Raw genomic sequence first — 17,244 nt, forward strand, 5'->3', positions numbered from 1 at the left:
TGTCGCACTTACAGGTTCGCTCGACGTGCTTCTTTGGGAAACACTCTTAACAAGTTAGCTCGTAAATAACGATGCATCTGGAATGATCATCGTAATGCTTAAATTATATCGCAACTGGGAAACGAGGCCCAGAGCCTTATGGGCTCGAGTCAAAAGTAGTGCACAATATAGCAAATAGGGTGCCATTTGAGACGTACTATGGGAGATGGAGGAAAAGAGCCACTGTTCAAAATTGCCAGCAGGAAAAACACTGGTATAGCCAAGGGAAACTGATTCAGACCGTATCTATTGTGCTGTATATGTGAAAAATTCTAACCGTATGGGGCTGGTGTCCCAACCTGGATTAAGTTTAGTCCTGGACCAAAAACACTTTCAAAGGAAAATGTAGCATACGTTTTGGTCCAGGACTAGGCATAATCTGTGTCAGGGAAACTGGTCCTATATGTTTCACATTTTACTTGGCTCCTAACTCTAAATTAAAGAAGAGTATTACCTGCTTTAATCAATGAAAATACAAGAAAATAGTAGGTCTATATATTAAACCTTTTATACAAAGTGATAGTTAGACAATAAATACTGTATGTTCATCGAATAAGCCTAATCCACCTGTGAATCGGTTGTAAACCGTTATTAATGTCATTCTCAAGCCTGTGTCGTCAACGTCCGCGGTCCCTCGGGATCGGGGCTCTCCGTTTACATTATTCATACGGAGGGTGTGACTTGTTGGCTCTTTTTCCCGCCTGTATAAAACGACAAGTTCGCTTAAAAGAAAATACAGATGGAGAAGTCTAGTCTGCTCGCTGTGACACAGAGAGTCCCCTTAAGCCTACGTGACAACTCGCATACTGTCCCTTTGTGACCAGTTTATCGGCAGAATGCCCGGTCTATGCGTGCTTTGTCTCACTGCCGTGCTCGCTGCATTCACCCGGTTCGCGGAGACCGTGGGGCCGGTGGTCCGATGTGAGCCGTGTGACGCCGGGGCTCTCATGCAGTGCAAGCCGCTGCCAAAAGACTGCGCAGAGATAGTGCGGGAGCCCGGCTGCGGGTGCTGTCTGTCGTGCGCCCTTGCTGAGGGTCAGGCGTGTGGAGTGTACACTGGGCGCTGTGGCTCCGGGCTGACTTGTCAGTACCAACCGGGGGAGACCCGACCACTGCAAGCCTTGCTAGAGGGACGGGGAGCTTGCTCCAGCGCCGCGTCCAAAAAACTCAGCACCATTCTGCTCCCCGCGCAGAAACAAGGTAAGCGCCTCATGGTTCTAAATATCGCTCTTTCTGTGAAGGTACTGAGCTGGGTTGGTCTGTTTCTGTTAGAGAACCCCTGTAGTCTTAGGGCTATAGCCTGCGGGTTGGTGTTGGTGCGTAGGCTATAGCAGGACACTTCTTTCCATAGGCTACTGACTCGTGCCCGATGCCATGCAAACATTTGCGCACGTTATGGGTTACTTAGGCTATGCCTACTCATTAAATATTGATGTGAGTTAATTTGTGGCAATCGGTAATATCTAGCCACTCAGCGGACTGTGGCTGCCTTGTGGCCGGCTCTCCATGAGTACCGGACGGTATGCCTCCCTCTAAGGGTCCGGTTCCCAATACAAATAGCAACGCTGGCCCTGCGGCGGTTCAAAGAGGATTCACGCTGAATAAGATTATGTGCATTACAGTGCATGTAAGGGGTTAATAAAATGTTGGGTACTGTAAATGAGTGCCATTAGTATCGAATCAGTGTTTTCTTATTTGTAGTGTGAGGTTTAAGTATATAGCCAATGTGTAAATACGTTTTGCGCACGCGTAACCTATTGCCAACATAGCCATGGCGCACAGTATATATGGGCCATACAGTAATTAAACAAAACAAAAAAATGCATTGAAATACATAATGTTGTGACCTTTCTTTAGTTGAACAATTTATATACTCTGTCATTGGGTGTGAAATGCACCATTGGGATTGAATGGAACCTGCGCAACTATTTTAGCCCGTGGCATTCCCTCAATTCTGCCACTCGGCTCGCTAAGGCGCGCGCCACCATATGTCAGATACACACTGTAGTCGTTGTTCTTTTGAGGACGACATACTGACTCTCAATACCATATACTGTGTGCTCTCTTGCGCTCTGCACACACGCATGTACGCACACGCACACGCACACACACACACACACACACACACACACACACACACACACACACACACACACACACACACACACACACACACACACACACACATACATCTGGCTGCCCAACCCAATCGTTAGTGAATGCCACAAATGTGTATATTTTGCTGAAGCAGATGTGCAAAGATGAGCGTTTTGTGAATGACGACTTTGTTATGTCCATAGGCCTACTCTCCTTTCCCAAACGCGCAGCTTTGACATCGGGACAAGCAGCATGCAAATACCCGTGGTTTTAGAGGTGGCCTGTCCCTGTTTTGAGCCAGAACTTTGCTGGGAGGGGAGAGCGGAGAAGGAGAGAAGGAATCTGGTGAAGTGCACATCTCCCGCTGTCTGTCTGCACGCAGTTATTAGCAACACAACACCGAGGTGGGAACCGGGGAGGGACGACGGGTGCGCGAGCTGTGTGAGAACTACACCGGAGTGGAAATAAACCCGCCTGCAGGACCTGACACACACACGCACGCACATGCGCGCGCACACACTAATATGGACTTGGCATACATTTCACATCCATGTGAACCCATACTTCCTCCACCTTGCATTATCACGAGGAAAGAGGGGAAGGCACTGTTTCACTCTGCCCCCTGTGGTGTTGTTGTGTGTTTAGTGGGGCCGTGTCAGCCCACCAGGCGTTGGTGTGTGTTTTCTCCTCCTAGTAATTTGGCTTGGCCACAGTGGTGTGTGCTGAAGCAGTCCACTGTCACATTGGCACACACAAAGGCTATTGTTAGCAAGGTCTGTGACTTTTAAACAGCAGTCTGGCCTGCAGGCTGCTTCACTCTGCTCTGCTACTTACTTCATCATCATCCACTTCACTTGTCATCCTATTCCCTATATTACATGTTTACATTTGAGTCATTTAGCAGACGCTCTTATCCAGAGCGATTTACAGCGAGTGAGTGCATACATTTTCATACTGGCCCCCCGTGGGAATCGAACCCACAACCCTGGCGTTGCAAGCGCCGTGCTCTACCAACTGAGCTACACGGAGCCTATATAGTGCACTATGGTCAAAAGTAGTGCACTATGTACACTGTAAAACATTTCCTGTTGTTTTTACAGTAACTTAGAGGCAGCCAGTCTCCTGTAAGTCACCAAAAGGTACAGTATGTTACTATACCGTATTTTACGGTATCCAATACTGTTCCTGTAATCTTTTTTACTATTGTTTTTATGGCAACTAACAGGCAACTGTCTACCTGTAAGTTACAGTAAAACAACAGTACAGTGAGTTACTGTAATCTTTTTATGGTAATTGTAATGGATGAATTAATGGATGAATGAATGAAATTCATTGAGGGGAGATGGGGTTTGCATTTTACAGTATTTTACCGTAATTGCATGGGATTGGTGCAAGCAGGTTGGCTGCTAATGTGTTTACATATGACATCATATCAATGAATGCCAGTTTGGAAGCCTTTGTCAAGGCCTCTAGAAGTACAAGTGATATAAAATACCACATTTTGAACTTTTATATCACTTGGACGTCTAGAGGCCTTAATAAAGGCTTCCAAACTGGCAGCAAATACAGGGCAAAACAGACCAAAGGACATGGCAAGTACTCAACCATTAAAGGTTTGCAACTTGCTGCCACACCAATCCGTCCTCTATACACATTTAATTGATGTGGCAATACTACACCTCATACTCACATACAAGGCACGACTCAAAATATGTTAATGAGTCAAAAACAACAATACCGTGCACCCACTAGTGCTCAAAAGGTTTGTGGCACTCCAAAAATACTGCACTGTATTCTGTGGGGTGGAATTACAGTACCATTTGAAATACAGCAATTATTTCCTTGCCCACAACATTTTCCCACAATGCACCATAATTTACAGCATGCTGCAGTATAATGCTTTACAGTATTTTATTGTTGATAAATGTACACATTTACGGTATAAATCACAGTTTTCCATTACAATGTAATATTCTTTACAATTAATTTGATAAATCATAAAAATATTATACACACCTTGTTTGGTTGGTTCACTTTAGACCTTGATGTCTCTCAATTCGATTACTCAGAAGTGTTTGAAAACATTGCCAGTTGCCAATCCCACAATGCTGTCCAGTGTTGACTGCTAGCTATAGCCCATTGTCCTTCACAATAACAATTACAGACCAAACTGACCCTAGAACAGCCTCTAGGCCACTGTACCTGCCTCTATCACACTGTTGTGCTCTGTGTTTAGAGTTGCTGAGATGCCCTCAAAAGTAGTGCACTATATGGGCAAAAGGTTGCCATTTGGGAGGCATACCAATAATTTAACAAGGCCTCTCCTCTCTCTCTCTCTCTCTCTCTCTCTCTCTCTCTCTCTCTCTCTCTCTCTCTCTCTCTCTCTCTCTCTCTCTCTCTCTCTCTCTCGCTCTCTCTCTCACCACAGTCAAAGCTGTTTACTCCGCTGCCATTAGACAAAGATTTTGTAAGATGTTTATCAGAAAAAGTAAATTGATTAAATTATAATTTTTTCTCATCAATCTACACACAATACCCCATAATAACAAAGCAAAAACTGGTTTTTATAAATGTTTGCAAATGTATTAAAAATTAAACACTGAACTACCCTTTGCTATGATATTCGAAATTGAGCTCAGGTGCATCCTGTTTCCATTGATCCTCCATGAGATGTTTCTACAACTTGATTGGAGTCCACCTGTGGTAAATTCAATTGATTGGACATGAGTTGGATAGGCACACACCTGTCTATATAATGTCTCACAGTTGACAGTGCATTGTCAGAGCAAAAACCAAGCCATGAGATCGAAGGAATTGTCCGTAGACCTCCGAGACAGGATTGTGTCGAGGCACAGATCTGGGGAAGGGTACCAAAAAATGTATGCAGCATTGAAGGTCCCCAAGAACACAGTGGCCTCCATCATTCTTAAATGGAAGAAGTTTGGAACCACCAAGACTCTTCTTAGAGCTGGCCGCTCAGCCAAACTGAGCAATTGGGGAAGAAGGGCCTTGGTCAGGGAGGTGACCAAGAACCCAATGGTCACTCTGACAGAGCTCCAGAGTTCCTCTGTGGAGATGGGAGAACCTTCCAGAAGGACAACCATCTCTGCAGTACTCCACCAATCAGGCCTTTATGGTAGAGTGGCCACTCCTCAGTAAAAGGCACATGACAGCCCGCTTGGAGTTTGCCATAGGCACCTAAAGGACTCTCAGACCATGAGAAACAAGATTCTCTGGTCTGATGAAACCAAGATTGAACTCTTTGGCCTGAATACCAAGCATCACATCTGGAGGAAACCTGGCACGCTCCCTACGGTGAAGCATGGTGGTGGCAGCATCATGCTGTGGGATGTTTTTCAGCAGCAGGGACTGGGAGACTAGTCAGGATCGAGGGAAAGATGAACAGAGCAAAGTACAGAGAGATCCTTGATGAAAACTTGCTCCAGAGCGCTCAGGACCTCAGACTGGGTTGAAGGTTCATTTTCCAACAGGACAACGACCCTAAGAACACAGCCAAGACAATGCAGGAGTGGCTTCAGGACAAGTCTCTGAATGTCCTGGAGTGGCCCAGCCAGAGCCCGGATTTGAACCTGATCAAACATCTCTGGAGAGACCTGAAAATAGCAGTGCAGTGACGCTCCCTATCCAATCTGACAGAGCTTGAGAGGATCTGCAGAGATGAATGGGAGAAACTCCCCAAATACAGGTGTGCCAAGCTTGTAGCGTCATAACCGAGAATACTTGTAAATGTGGATATTTCAGTTTTAGAATAAGGCTGTAAAGTAACAAAATGTGTAAAAATTCAAGGGGTCTGAATACTTTCCGAATGCACTGTAGACTGGGCTCGCTCTCCCCTTAGATCCTTTCCACTTATTTCTGGTTTTTAGGAGTTGGTCGAAGTGATTTGTCTGGTTTCGAGGTGAAGGGTGAGGATGGAGCAGCTGTATCTATTCTGCAGCCATTATGTCATTATTGATGTTTATGTTGTTGTGTACATAATGTAGCCCGCCCCTCCCCACCCGCCCCAACCTGCACACCACTCCGCAAGCCAGAATCTGGTTCTACTTAATCCTTATAATATGTGTTTGTGTGTGTGTGTAACTGCGTGTGTGTGTGTTCATGTAAGTGTATGTGTATGTCTGTGTTTTTTTTGTTTGTGTGTATGTGTGTATGTCTTTGCCAAGACCAGTTGAATGTGTTAAGACCACTGCTGGCCTGATGATCCCAGGTTCAAATCCAGTGTTGTCATTCTTTCCCTGAGTGCCTTCAGATGGCCTGTGTGCTAATGGAATCCTATTCCCCATGGGCCCTGGTCAAAAGCAGTGCACTATATAGGGAATAGAGTGGCTTGCGGAAGTATTCACCCCCCTTGGCATTTTTCCTATTTTGTTGCCTTACAACCTGGAATTAAAATTGATTTCTTGGGGGTTTGTATCATTTGATTTACACAACATGCCTACCACTTTGAAGGTGCAAAATATTTTTGGGGGTGAAACAAACAAGAAATAAGACAAAAAAACATGAGCTTGCATAACTATTAACCCCCCCCCCCAAGTCAATACTTTGTAGAGCCACCTTTTGCAGCAATTGCAGCTGCAAGTCTCTTGGGGTGTGTCTCTATAAGCTTGGCACATCTAGTCACTGGGATTTTTGTCCATTCTTCAAGGCAAAACCGCTCCAGCTCCTTCAAGTTGGATTGGTTCGGCTGGTGTACAGCAATCTTTAAGTCATACCACAGATTCTCAATTGGATTGAGGTCTGGGCTTTGACTAGGCCATTCCAAGACATTTAAATGTTTCCCCTTAAACCACTCAAGTGTTGCTTTAGCAGTATGCTTAGGGTCATTGTCCTCCTGGAAGGTGAACCTCTGTCCCAGTCTCAAATCTCTGGAAGACTGAAACAGGTTTTCCTCAAGAATTTCCCTGTATTTAGTGGCATCCATCATTCCTTCAACTCTGACCAGTTTCCCAGTCCCTACCGATGAAAAACATCTGGTCAGATGAGACTAAAATGTAGCTTTTTGGCCAACAAGGAAAACGCTATGTCTGGTGCATACCCAACACCTCTCATCACCCCGAGAACACCATCCCCAAATTGAAGCATGGTGGTGGCAGCATCATGCTTCACTGTGGGGATGGTGTTCTCAGGGGGATGAGAGGTGTTGGGTTTGCGCCAGACATAGCGTTTTCCTTGTTGGCCAAAAAGCTCAATTTTTGTCTCATCTGACCAGAGTACCTTCTTCCATATGTCTCCCACATGCCTTTTGGCGTTCACCAAACCTGTTTGCTTATTTTGTTCTTTAAGCAATGGCTTTTTTCTGGCCACTCTTCTGTAAAGCCCAGCTCTGTGGAGTGTGCGGCTTAAAGTGGTCCTATGGACAGATACTCCAATCTCTGCTGTGGAGCTTTGCAGCTCCTTCAGGGTTATCTTTGGTCTCTTTGTTGCCTCTCTGATTAATGCCCTCCTTGCCTATTCCGTGAGTTTTGGTGGACGACCCTCTCTTGGCAGGTTTGTTGTGGTGCCATATTCTTTCCATTTTTAAATAATGGATTTAATGGTGCTCCGTGGGATGTTTAAAGTTTCGGATATTTTTTTATAACCCAACTCTGATCTGTACTTCTCCACAACTTTGTCAAAGACCTGTTTGGAGAGCTCCTTGGTCTTCATGGTGCCGCTTGCTTGGTGGTTCCCGTTGCTTAGTGGTGTTGCAGACTCTGGGGCCTTTCAGAACAGGTGTATATATACTGAGATCTTGTGGCACTTAGATTGCACACAGGTGGACTTTATTGAACTAATTATGTGACTTCTGAATGTAATTGGTTGCACCAGATCTTATTTAGGGGCTTCATAGCAAAGGGGGTGAATACATATGCACGCACCAGTCTTCCCTTATTTATTTTTTTCATTTCACTTCACCAATTTGGACTATTTTGTGAATGTCCATTACAAAAAAAATCAAAATCAAAATCCATTTAAATTACAGGTTGTAATGCAACAAAATAGGAAAAACACCAAGGGGGATGAATACTTTTGCAAGGCACTGTAGGGTGCCATTTGGGATGCAACCATACTGTCCAGCATAGCACACAGGCTCATGGGGCTCTGGTCAATAGTAGTGCATTAGGCAATAGTAGTTCTGGCTGACCCTGATCATATGGTGGATAGTTCATCCCTTTTCTATATTAGGGAGCGGTGTTTAAACCCCCCTCCTCCCCCCTCCTCTCCCTTCTCCTATCTCCCCCTCTGGCCCGGTCAGGTGGTCTAGGCTCTGCTCCGCTCTGTCTTTAACGATTTGTCAGGAATCTTTGCCAGCGACGTGGTCTATAAATATCAGGAGCAAGCGACTGACTTCTTCTCTCTCTCTCTCTCTCTCGCTCTCGCTCTCGATCTCTCTCTCTCTGCTCACCCACTCTCTCTGTCTCTCTCTCTCTCTCTCTCTCTGTTTCTCTCTCTGCTCTTCCCTCTCTCTCTGCCCCCTTCCATTGCTCTCCCTCTCTCTCTCCATAACTCTCTCGATCTTACTTTATTTTTCAGTATCACTCTCTCTCTCTCTCTCTCTCTCTCTCTCTCTCTCTCTCTCTCTCTCTCTCTCTCTCTCTCTCTCAATCTTGGGACATAGAACAGCTTGCGAGGCACTGGTCTCAGTCTCATTCTCAGGTCATTATAGTGGTTAGGCTATTTCAGATTCGCGAACTCTGGAACTCTGATAGCATCCAAACACACCATAATCTTAGTAAAGATGTTTCTGAAACTAACATAATGGCGTTCCATCTCCTTGCCAATACACAGACCATACTCAATCTAACAATGCACATTCAACCTCAAGCTTTTTTGACTTTTTGGACATTTGAAAACGTTTCTAAACCATGACATCACTTCCTGTTGTTTTGACAGAGAACACAAGCGGGGAGCAGGCCTGGGCGGGGGATGAACGGCTTGCCAACGGCACCGTGATGACGAACACGACGGTGGTGGTGGGCGCGGTAGGTGTGGAAGGCGGAGGTGGTGGACACTGGGGGGCGATAGAGGCCAAACCGCCGCTGCACACCAAGCTGGACGTGATCAAGAAGGAGCAGAATAAGAAGAGGTGGAGCTACAAGGTGGAGTCAGTGTCTGGTGGAGTCAACACCCACATGCACAACTTCTCCCTGGAGAACAAGAGGGAGACCGAGTATGTAAGTAATGACTATGTCTAGCACCATGGATAAAGACACTTAACTAATACCTGCCACCCCTATCTCTCACATACTGTACAAATGACCTTAGCAAACACAGACACACACACACACGCACACACGCACACACGGACCCATCCCCTCCCCTCATGTGTTTACTGACACACACACTCACACTCATAGGTATATCTCGTGTTTTCTTGTATTTTTGTCATGTGTTTGATAATATACATTCACTGATATTTATAGTGTTATTACAGTGATATTGAGATGTTAGTAAATTTTTTATACATTTATACTGACATGTATAGTGCTTTTACAGTGATATTGAGATGTAAATACATTTGTAATATATTTATACTGACATATATAGTGTTACTTTTGTTAAACAGAAAAAACAATTGTGTTACTTTTGTACTTTTGTTAAACAGAAAACCCAAATCCATGGCAGCAAATCCACAAGGTCTGCCATGAGAGGTGACTGTATTGTTCCCTTAAGGAAAAGCACCTTTAGTCAATCTGCTTTCTCTGTGAGAGCTTCCCATGTCTGGAACACACTGCCATCAGAAACACACAACTGCACCACATATCGCACCTTCACAAAAAACATAAAGACATGGCTAAAGGCCAATCAGGCTTGTGAACATAATCCCTAGCTGTGTATTGCCGCTTTCCCTGTTGTCTGTAGCTTGTGAGGTGTGGAAACACTTTGTTGCTTTGATGTATTTTGTTTTGTTGCTTTTTGTGCTATTGCTCTGTCTACATGCTACGTGTTGCTTGTCCTATGTTGCTCTGTCTACATGCTACGTGTTGCTTGTCCTATGTTTCTCTGTCTGCATGCTACGTGTTGCTTGTCCTATGTTGCTCTGTCTACATTCATCGTGTTGCTTGTCCTATGTTGCTCTGTCTACATGCTACGTGTTGCTTGTCCTATGTTGCTCTGTCTACATGCTACGTGTTGCTTGTCCTATGTTGCTCTGTCTGCATGCTACGTGTTGCTTGTCCTATGTTGCTCTGTCTGCATGCTACGTGTTGCTTGTCCTATGTTGCTCTGTCTACATGCTACGTGTTGCTTGTCCTATGTTGCTCTGTCTACATGCTACGTGTTGCTTGTCCTATGTTGCTCTGTCTACATGCTACGTGTTGCTTGTCCTATGTTGCTCTGTCTACATGCTACGTGTTGCTTGTCCTATGTTGCTCTGTCTACATGCTACGTGTTGCTTGTCCTATGTTGCTCTGTCTACATGCTACGTGTTGCTTGTCCTATGTTGCTCTGTCTACATGCTACGTGTTGCTTGTCCTATGTTGCTCTGTCTACATGCTACGTGTTGCTTGTCCTATGTTGCTCTGTCTACATGCTACGTGTTGCTTGTCCTATGCTGCTCTGTCTACATGCTACGTGTTGCTTGTCCTATGTTGCTTTGCATGTGCTCACTGCTCATTGATTGTCTGTATTGTTATTGCAATTGTTTTTAACAATCTGCCCAGGGACTGTGGTTGAACATTTACCGTCTGGCTAAAACCGGCACTTTTACTGAAATGTTGATTAATGTGCACTGTCCCTGTTAAAAGAAAATAAACTCAAACTCAACTCAATTTTTACAGGATTTTTGCTGTGTTATTACAGTGTTATTACAGGGTTAGTACTGTGTTACTACGGTGTTAGTACAGCGTTTGTACAGTGTTATTAAAGCGTTATTACAGTGTTATTACAGGGTTAGTATACTGTTATTACAGGGTTAGTACAGTGGTTAGTACAGTTTTATTGAGGTGTTATGTGTTGTGTGTGCAGGGCCCGTGCAGGAGAGAGATGGAAAGCATCCTGAACAGTCTTAAAATCTCCAATGTGCTCAACCCCAGAGGCTTCCGCATCCCCAACTGCGACAAAAAGGGCTTCTACAAGAAAAAACAAGTGAGAACATGCACACACACCTAACAAACCCCATTTCCTGTTCCTAGTGAGTCAGCAGGGTGCAGTTATCTGTAACGTTAGCTGTAATACCAGGTTATTATTGATGTTGATAATGTTGTTGATGTTGCTGTTGTCAAGGCAACTTCAAAGAAGGCCGTGGGGGGCCTGGGCGAGGTTTCTTTCAGAAGCCTATTTAGTGAGTAAGTGACTGTGTGTGTGAGTGTGTGTGTGTGTGTGTGTGTGTGTGTGTGTGTGTGTGTGAGTGTGTGTGTGTGTTGGGGGGGTTATATTATAATCCTTGTGGGTACCGTAAATCCCCAAAAGTCTCCACAAGGATAGTAAAACAAGTAAAATTCTCCCTTGTCGGGACATTTCCCAGGTCCCCATGAGGACAAAGGCTATTTTAGGCTTGGGGTTAGGTTTAAGGTTAGGGTTGCAATTAGGGTTAGAGGTAGAATAAGGGTTAGGGTTAGGGGTTAGGGGTTAAGTTTAGGGTTAGGGGTTAAGGTTTGGGTTATGGTTAAGATTTGGGTTAGAGTTAGGGTAAGGGTTAGGTTTAGGGTTAGGGGTTAGGATTTTGAATGGAAATCAATTCTAGGTCCCCACAAGGATAGTAAAACATATTGTGTGTGTGTGTGTGCGTGCACGTGGTGTGCGTGTGTGTGTGTGTGGTGGGTCAGGAAGGTTTCTGAGTCATGGTGGTGTTAATTTGAAAAACAATTATGACTAATTTTATTTCTCAGAATTGTTTCTGTGAATATAGACTACATGACCAAAAGTATGTGGACACCTGCTCTTCAAACGTCTCATTCCAAAATCATGGGCATTAATATGGACTTGGTCCCCCCTTTGCTGATGTAACAGCCTCCACTATTCTGGGAAGGCTTTCCACTAGATGTTGGAACATTGCTGAGGGGACTTGCTTCCATTCAGCCACAAGAGTATTAGTGAGATCAGGCACTGATGTTGGGCGATTAGGCCTGGCTCGCAGTCGGCGTTCCAATTCATCCCAAAGGTGTTCTATGGGGTTGAGGTCAGGGCTCTGTGCAGGCCAGTCAAGTTCTTCCACACCTGTGGTCCTCTGTAGCTCAATTGGTAGAGCATGGCGCTTGTAACGCCAGGGTAGTTTACACCACTCCAGTCGACTCTTGACGCTGCGCATGGTGATCTTAGGCTTGTGTGCGGCTGCTCGGCTATGGAAACCCATTTAATGAAGCGCCCGACGAACAGTTCTTGTGCCGACGTTGCTTCCAGAGGCAGTTTGGAACTCGGTAGTGAGTGTTGCAACCGATGACAGACGATTTTTACGCGCTACGCGCTTCTGCACTCGATGGTCCCGTTCTGTGAGCTTGTGAGGCCTACCACTTCGCGACTGAGCTGTTGTTGCTCCTAGACTTTTCCATTTCACAATAACAGCGCTTACAGTTGACCGGGCAGCTCTAGCAGGGCAGAAAAAACTAACTGACTTGTTGGAAAGGTGGCATCCTATGATGGTGCCACGTTCTCTCCTCTCTCTCTCTCCTATCCCCCTCTCTCTCTCTCTCTCTCAAACACACTCACACACACACACCCATGCAGTGACAATTCATGACTACTAGTACTATGGCATGGTTTCTGTCTGTTAACCTTTGGCCTACTAAGATGTTCTCTTAGAAACATATGTCCCTCAGATGACTGGATGCCAGTTTATATAAACTTATAAGTGTTGTTCCAGCTCCTGCCCCCCTCAGTGTGGGGAGATAGAGTTAGAGGGGTGCAGGGGAGATAGAGTCAGAGGGGTGCAGGGGGAGATAGAGTCAGAGGGGTGCAGGGGGAGATAGAGTTAGAGGGGTGCAGGGGAGATAGAGTTAGAGGGGTGCAGGGGGAGATAGAGTCAGAGGGGTGCAGGGGGAGATAGAGTCAGAGGGGTGCAGGGGGAGATAGAGTTAGAGGGGTGCAAGGGGAGATAGAGTTAGAGGGGTGCAGGGGGAGATAGAGTTAGAGGGGTGCAGGGGAAGGGGGAAGGGGAGATAGAGTTAGAGGGGTGCAGGGGGAGATAGAGTTAGAGGGGTGCAGGGGGAGATAGAGTCAGAGGGGTGCAGGGGGAGATAGAGTTAGAGGGGTGCAGGGGGAAGGGGGAAGGGGAGATAGAGTTAGAGGGGTGCAGGGGGAGATAGAGTTAGAGGGGTGCAGGGGGAGATAGAGTTAGAGGGGTGCAGGGGGAGATAGAGTCAGAGGGGTGCAGGGGGAGATAGAGTTAGAGGGGTGCAGGGGGAAGGGGGAAGGGGAGATAGAGTTAGAGGGGTGCAGGGAGAGATAGAGTTAGAGGGGTGCAGGGGGAGATAGAGTCAGAGGGGTGCAGGGGAGATAGAGTTAGAGGGGTGCAGGGGGAGATAGAGTTAGAGGGGGTGCAGGGGAGATAGAGTTAGAGGGGTGCAGGGGGAAGGGGGAAGGGGAGATAGAGTTAGAGGGGTGCAGGGGGAGATAGAGTTAGAGGGGTGCAGGGGGAGATAGAGTTAGAGGGGTGCAGGGGGAGATAGAGTTAGAGGGGTGCAGGGGGAGATAGAGTTAGAGGGGTGCAGGGGGAAGGGGGAAGGGGAGATAGAGTTAGAGGGGTGCAGGGGGAGATAGAGTTAGAGGGGTGCAGGGGAGATAGAGGGGTGCAGGGGGAGATAGAGTTAGAGGGGTGCAGGGGGAGATAGAGGGGTGCAGGGGGAGATAGAGTTAGAGGGGTGCAGGGGAGATAGAGTTAGAGGGGTGCAGGGGGAGATAGAGTTAGAGGGGTGCAGGGGAGATAGAGTTAGAGGGGTGCAGGGGGAGATAGAGTTAGAGGGGTGCAGGGGAGATAGAGTTAGAGGGGTGCAGGGGGAGATAGAGTTAGAGGGGTGCAGGGGGAGATAGAGTTAGAGGGGTGCAGGGGAGATAGAGTTAGAGGGGTGCAGGGGGAGATAGAGTTAGATGGGTGCAGGGGGAGATAGAGTTAGAGGGGTGCAGGGAGAGATAGAGTTAGAGGGGTGCAGGGGGAGATAGAGTTAGAGGGGTGCAGGGGGAGATAGAGTTAGAGGGGTGCAGGGGGAGATAGAGTTAGAGGGGTGCAGGGGGAGATAGAGTTAGAGGGGTGCAGGGGGAGATAGAGGGGTGCAGGGGGAGATAGAGTTAGAGGGGTGCAGGGGGAGATAGAGGGGTGCAGGGGGAGATAGAGTTAGAGGGGTGCAGGGGGAGATAGAGTTAGAGGGGTGCAGGGGGAGATAGAGTTAGAGGGGTGCAGGGGGAGATAGAGTTAGAGGGGTGCAGGGGGAGATAGAGTCAGAGGGGTGCAGGGGGAGATAGAGTTAGAGGGGTGCAGGGGGAAGGGGGAAGGGGAGATAGAGTTAGAGGGGTGCAGGGGGAGATAGAGTTAGAGGGGTGCAGGGGGAGATAGAGTTAGAGGGGTGCAGGGGGAGATAGAGTTAGAGGGGTGCAGGGGGAGATAGAGTTAGAGGGGTGCAGGGGAGATAGAGTCAGAGGGGTGCAGGGGAGAGAACGTTAGAGGGGTGCAGGGGGGAGATAGAGTTAGAGGGGTGCAGGGGGAGATAGAGTTAGAGGGGTGCAGGGGGAGATAGAGTTAGAGGGGTGCAGGGGGAGATAGAGTTAGAGGGGTGCAGGGGGAGATAGAGTTAGAGGGGTGCAGGGGAGATAGAGGTAGGGGTAGGGGGCAGGGGAGATAGAGGTAGGGGTAGGGGTAGGGGTAGGGGGCAGGGGAGATAGAGGTAGGGGTAGAGGGCAGGGGAGATAGAGGTAGGGGTATGGGCGCAGGGGAGATAGAGGTATGGGTAGGGGGCAGGGGCGCAGGCGTGCTGCCAGGGGTGTTGTGGTAAACCCATTGAGGGCAATGTTTGCGGTCACAGAGATTTATGACCGGAAAGTTAGAAGGATGCAGGGGGAGATAGAGTTAGAGGGGTGCAGGGGGAGATAGAGTTAGAGGGGTGCAGGGGGAGATAGAGTTAGATGGGTGCAGGGGGAGATAGAGTTAGAGGGGGTGCAGGGAGAGATAGAGTTAGAGGGGTGCAGGGGGAGATAGAGTTAGAGGGGTGCAGGGGGAGATAGAGTTAGAGGGGTGCAGGGGGAGATAGAGTTAGAGGGGTGCAGGGGGAGATAGAGTTAGAGGGGTGCAGGGGGAGATAGAGGGGTGCAGGGGGAGATAGAGTTAGAGGGGTGCAGGGGGAGATAGAGGGGTGCAGGGGGAGATAGAGTTAGAGGGGTGCAGGGGGAGATAGAGTTAGAGGGGTGCAGGGGGAGATAGAGTTAGAGGGGTGCAGGGGGAGATAGAGTTAGAGGGGTGCAGGGGGAGATAGAGTCAGAGGGGTGCAGGGGGAGATAGAGTTAGAGGGGTGCAGGGGGAAGGGGGAAGGGGAGATAGAGTTAGAGGGGTGCAGGGGGAGATAGAGTTAGAGGGGTGCAGGGGGAGATAGAGTTAGAGGGGTGCAGGGGGAGATAGAGTTAGAGGGGTGCAGGGGGAGATAGAGTTAGAGGGGTGCAGGGGAGATAGAGTCAGAGGGGTGCAGGGGGAGAGAACGTTAGAGGGGTGCAGGGGGAGATAGAGTTAGAGGGGTGCAGGGGGAGATAGAGTTAGAGGGGTGCAGGGGGAGATAGAGTTAGAGGGGTGCAGGGGGAGATAGAGTTAGAGGGGTGCAGGGGGAGATAGAGTTAGAGGGGTGCAGGGGAGATAGAGGTAGGGGTAGGGGGCAGGGGAGATAGAGGTAGGGGTAGGGGTAGGGGTAGGGGGCAGGGGAGATAGAGGTAGGGGTAGAGGGCAGGGGAGATAGAGGTAGGGGTATGGGCGCAGGGGAGATAGAGGTATGGGTAGGGGGCAGGGGCGCAGGCGTGCTGCCAGGGGTGTTGTGGTAAACCCATTGAGGGCAATGTTTGCGGTCACAGAGATTTATGACCGGAAAGTTAGAAGGATGCAGGGGGAGATAGAGTTAGAGGGGTGCACTACCGGTCAAAAGTTTTAGAACGCCTACTCATTCAAGGGTTTTTCTTTATTCTTACTATTTTCTACATTGTAGAATAATAGTGAAGACATAAAAACTATGAAATAACACATATGGAATCATGTAGTAACCAAAAAAGTGTTAAACAAATACAAATATAATATATAATATATCATATTTGAGATTCTTCAAATAGCCACCCTTTGCCTTGATGACAGCATTGCACACTCTTGGCATTCTCTCAACCAGCTTCACCTTGAATGCTTTTCCAACAGTCTTGAAGGAGTTCCCACATATGCTGAGCACGTTGGCTGCTTTTCCAACACTCTGCCGTCTTACTCAAATCCATCTCAATTTGGAGGCCAGTTCATCTGATGCAGCACTCCATCACTCTCCTTCTTGGTCAAATAGCCCTTACAAAGCAAGTCTCTTCTTCTTATTTGTGTCCTTTAGTAGTGGTTTCTTTGCAGCAATTCGACCATGAAGGCCTGATTCACACAGTCTCCTCTGAACAGTGTATGTTGAGATGTGTCTGTTACTTGAACTCTGTGAAGCATTTATTTGGCTGCAATTTCTGAGGCTGGTAACTCTAATGAACTTATCCTCTACAGCAGAGGTAACTCTGGGTCTTCCATTCCTGTGGCGACTGCACTTGAAGAAACTTTAAAAGTTCTTGAGATGTTCCGTATTCTGACCTTCATGTTGTAAAGTAATGATGGACTGTCATTTCTCTTTGCTTATTTGAGCTGTTCTTGCCATAATATGGACTTGTTCTTTTACCAAATAGGGCTATCTTCTGTATACTCAAACACATTAAGAAATTCCACAAATTAACTTTTAAGAATGCACACCTGTTAATTGAAATGCATTCCAGGTGACTGCCTCATGAAGCTGGTTGAGATAATGCCAAGAGTGTGCAAAGCTGTCATCAAGGCAAAGGGTGGCTATTTGAAGAATCTCAAAAATAAAATATATTTTGATTTGGTTAACACTTTTTTTGGTTACTACATGATTCCATATGTGTTATTTCATAGTTTTGATGTCTTCACTATTATTCTACAATGAAGAA

General features: G+C 47.1%; 1 protein-coding gene across 1 annotated transcript in view; it reads left to right on the forward strand.

Annotated features, from left to right (window-relative positions):
- The first annotated feature begins 752 nt into the window (after window positions 1-752).
- igfbp3 (insulin-like growth factor binding protein 3) overlaps window positions 753-17,244 on the forward strand; it is a 34,465-nt gene continuing 17,973 nt past the window's right edge. The window contains exons 1-3 of the mRNA XM_041840182.1: window positions 753-1,239; window positions 9,031-9,311; window positions 11,104-11,223. Coding sequence (XP_041696116.1) covers window positions 876-1,239; window positions 9,031-9,311; window positions 11,104-11,223 — 765 coding nt within the window. The 5' untranslated portion in view covers window positions 753-875. The remainder of the gene's footprint in view (window positions 1,240-9,030; window positions 9,312-11,103; window positions 11,224-17,244) is intronic.

The sequence above is a fragment of the Coregonus clupeaformis genome, chromosome 20 (assembly GCF_020615455.1).
Source record: "Coregonus clupeaformis isolate EN_2021a chromosome 20, ASM2061545v1, whole genome shotgun sequence".
Classification (NCBI taxonomy): Eukaryota; Metazoa; Chordata; class Actinopteri; order Salmoniformes; family Salmonidae; genus Coregonus; species Coregonus clupeaformis.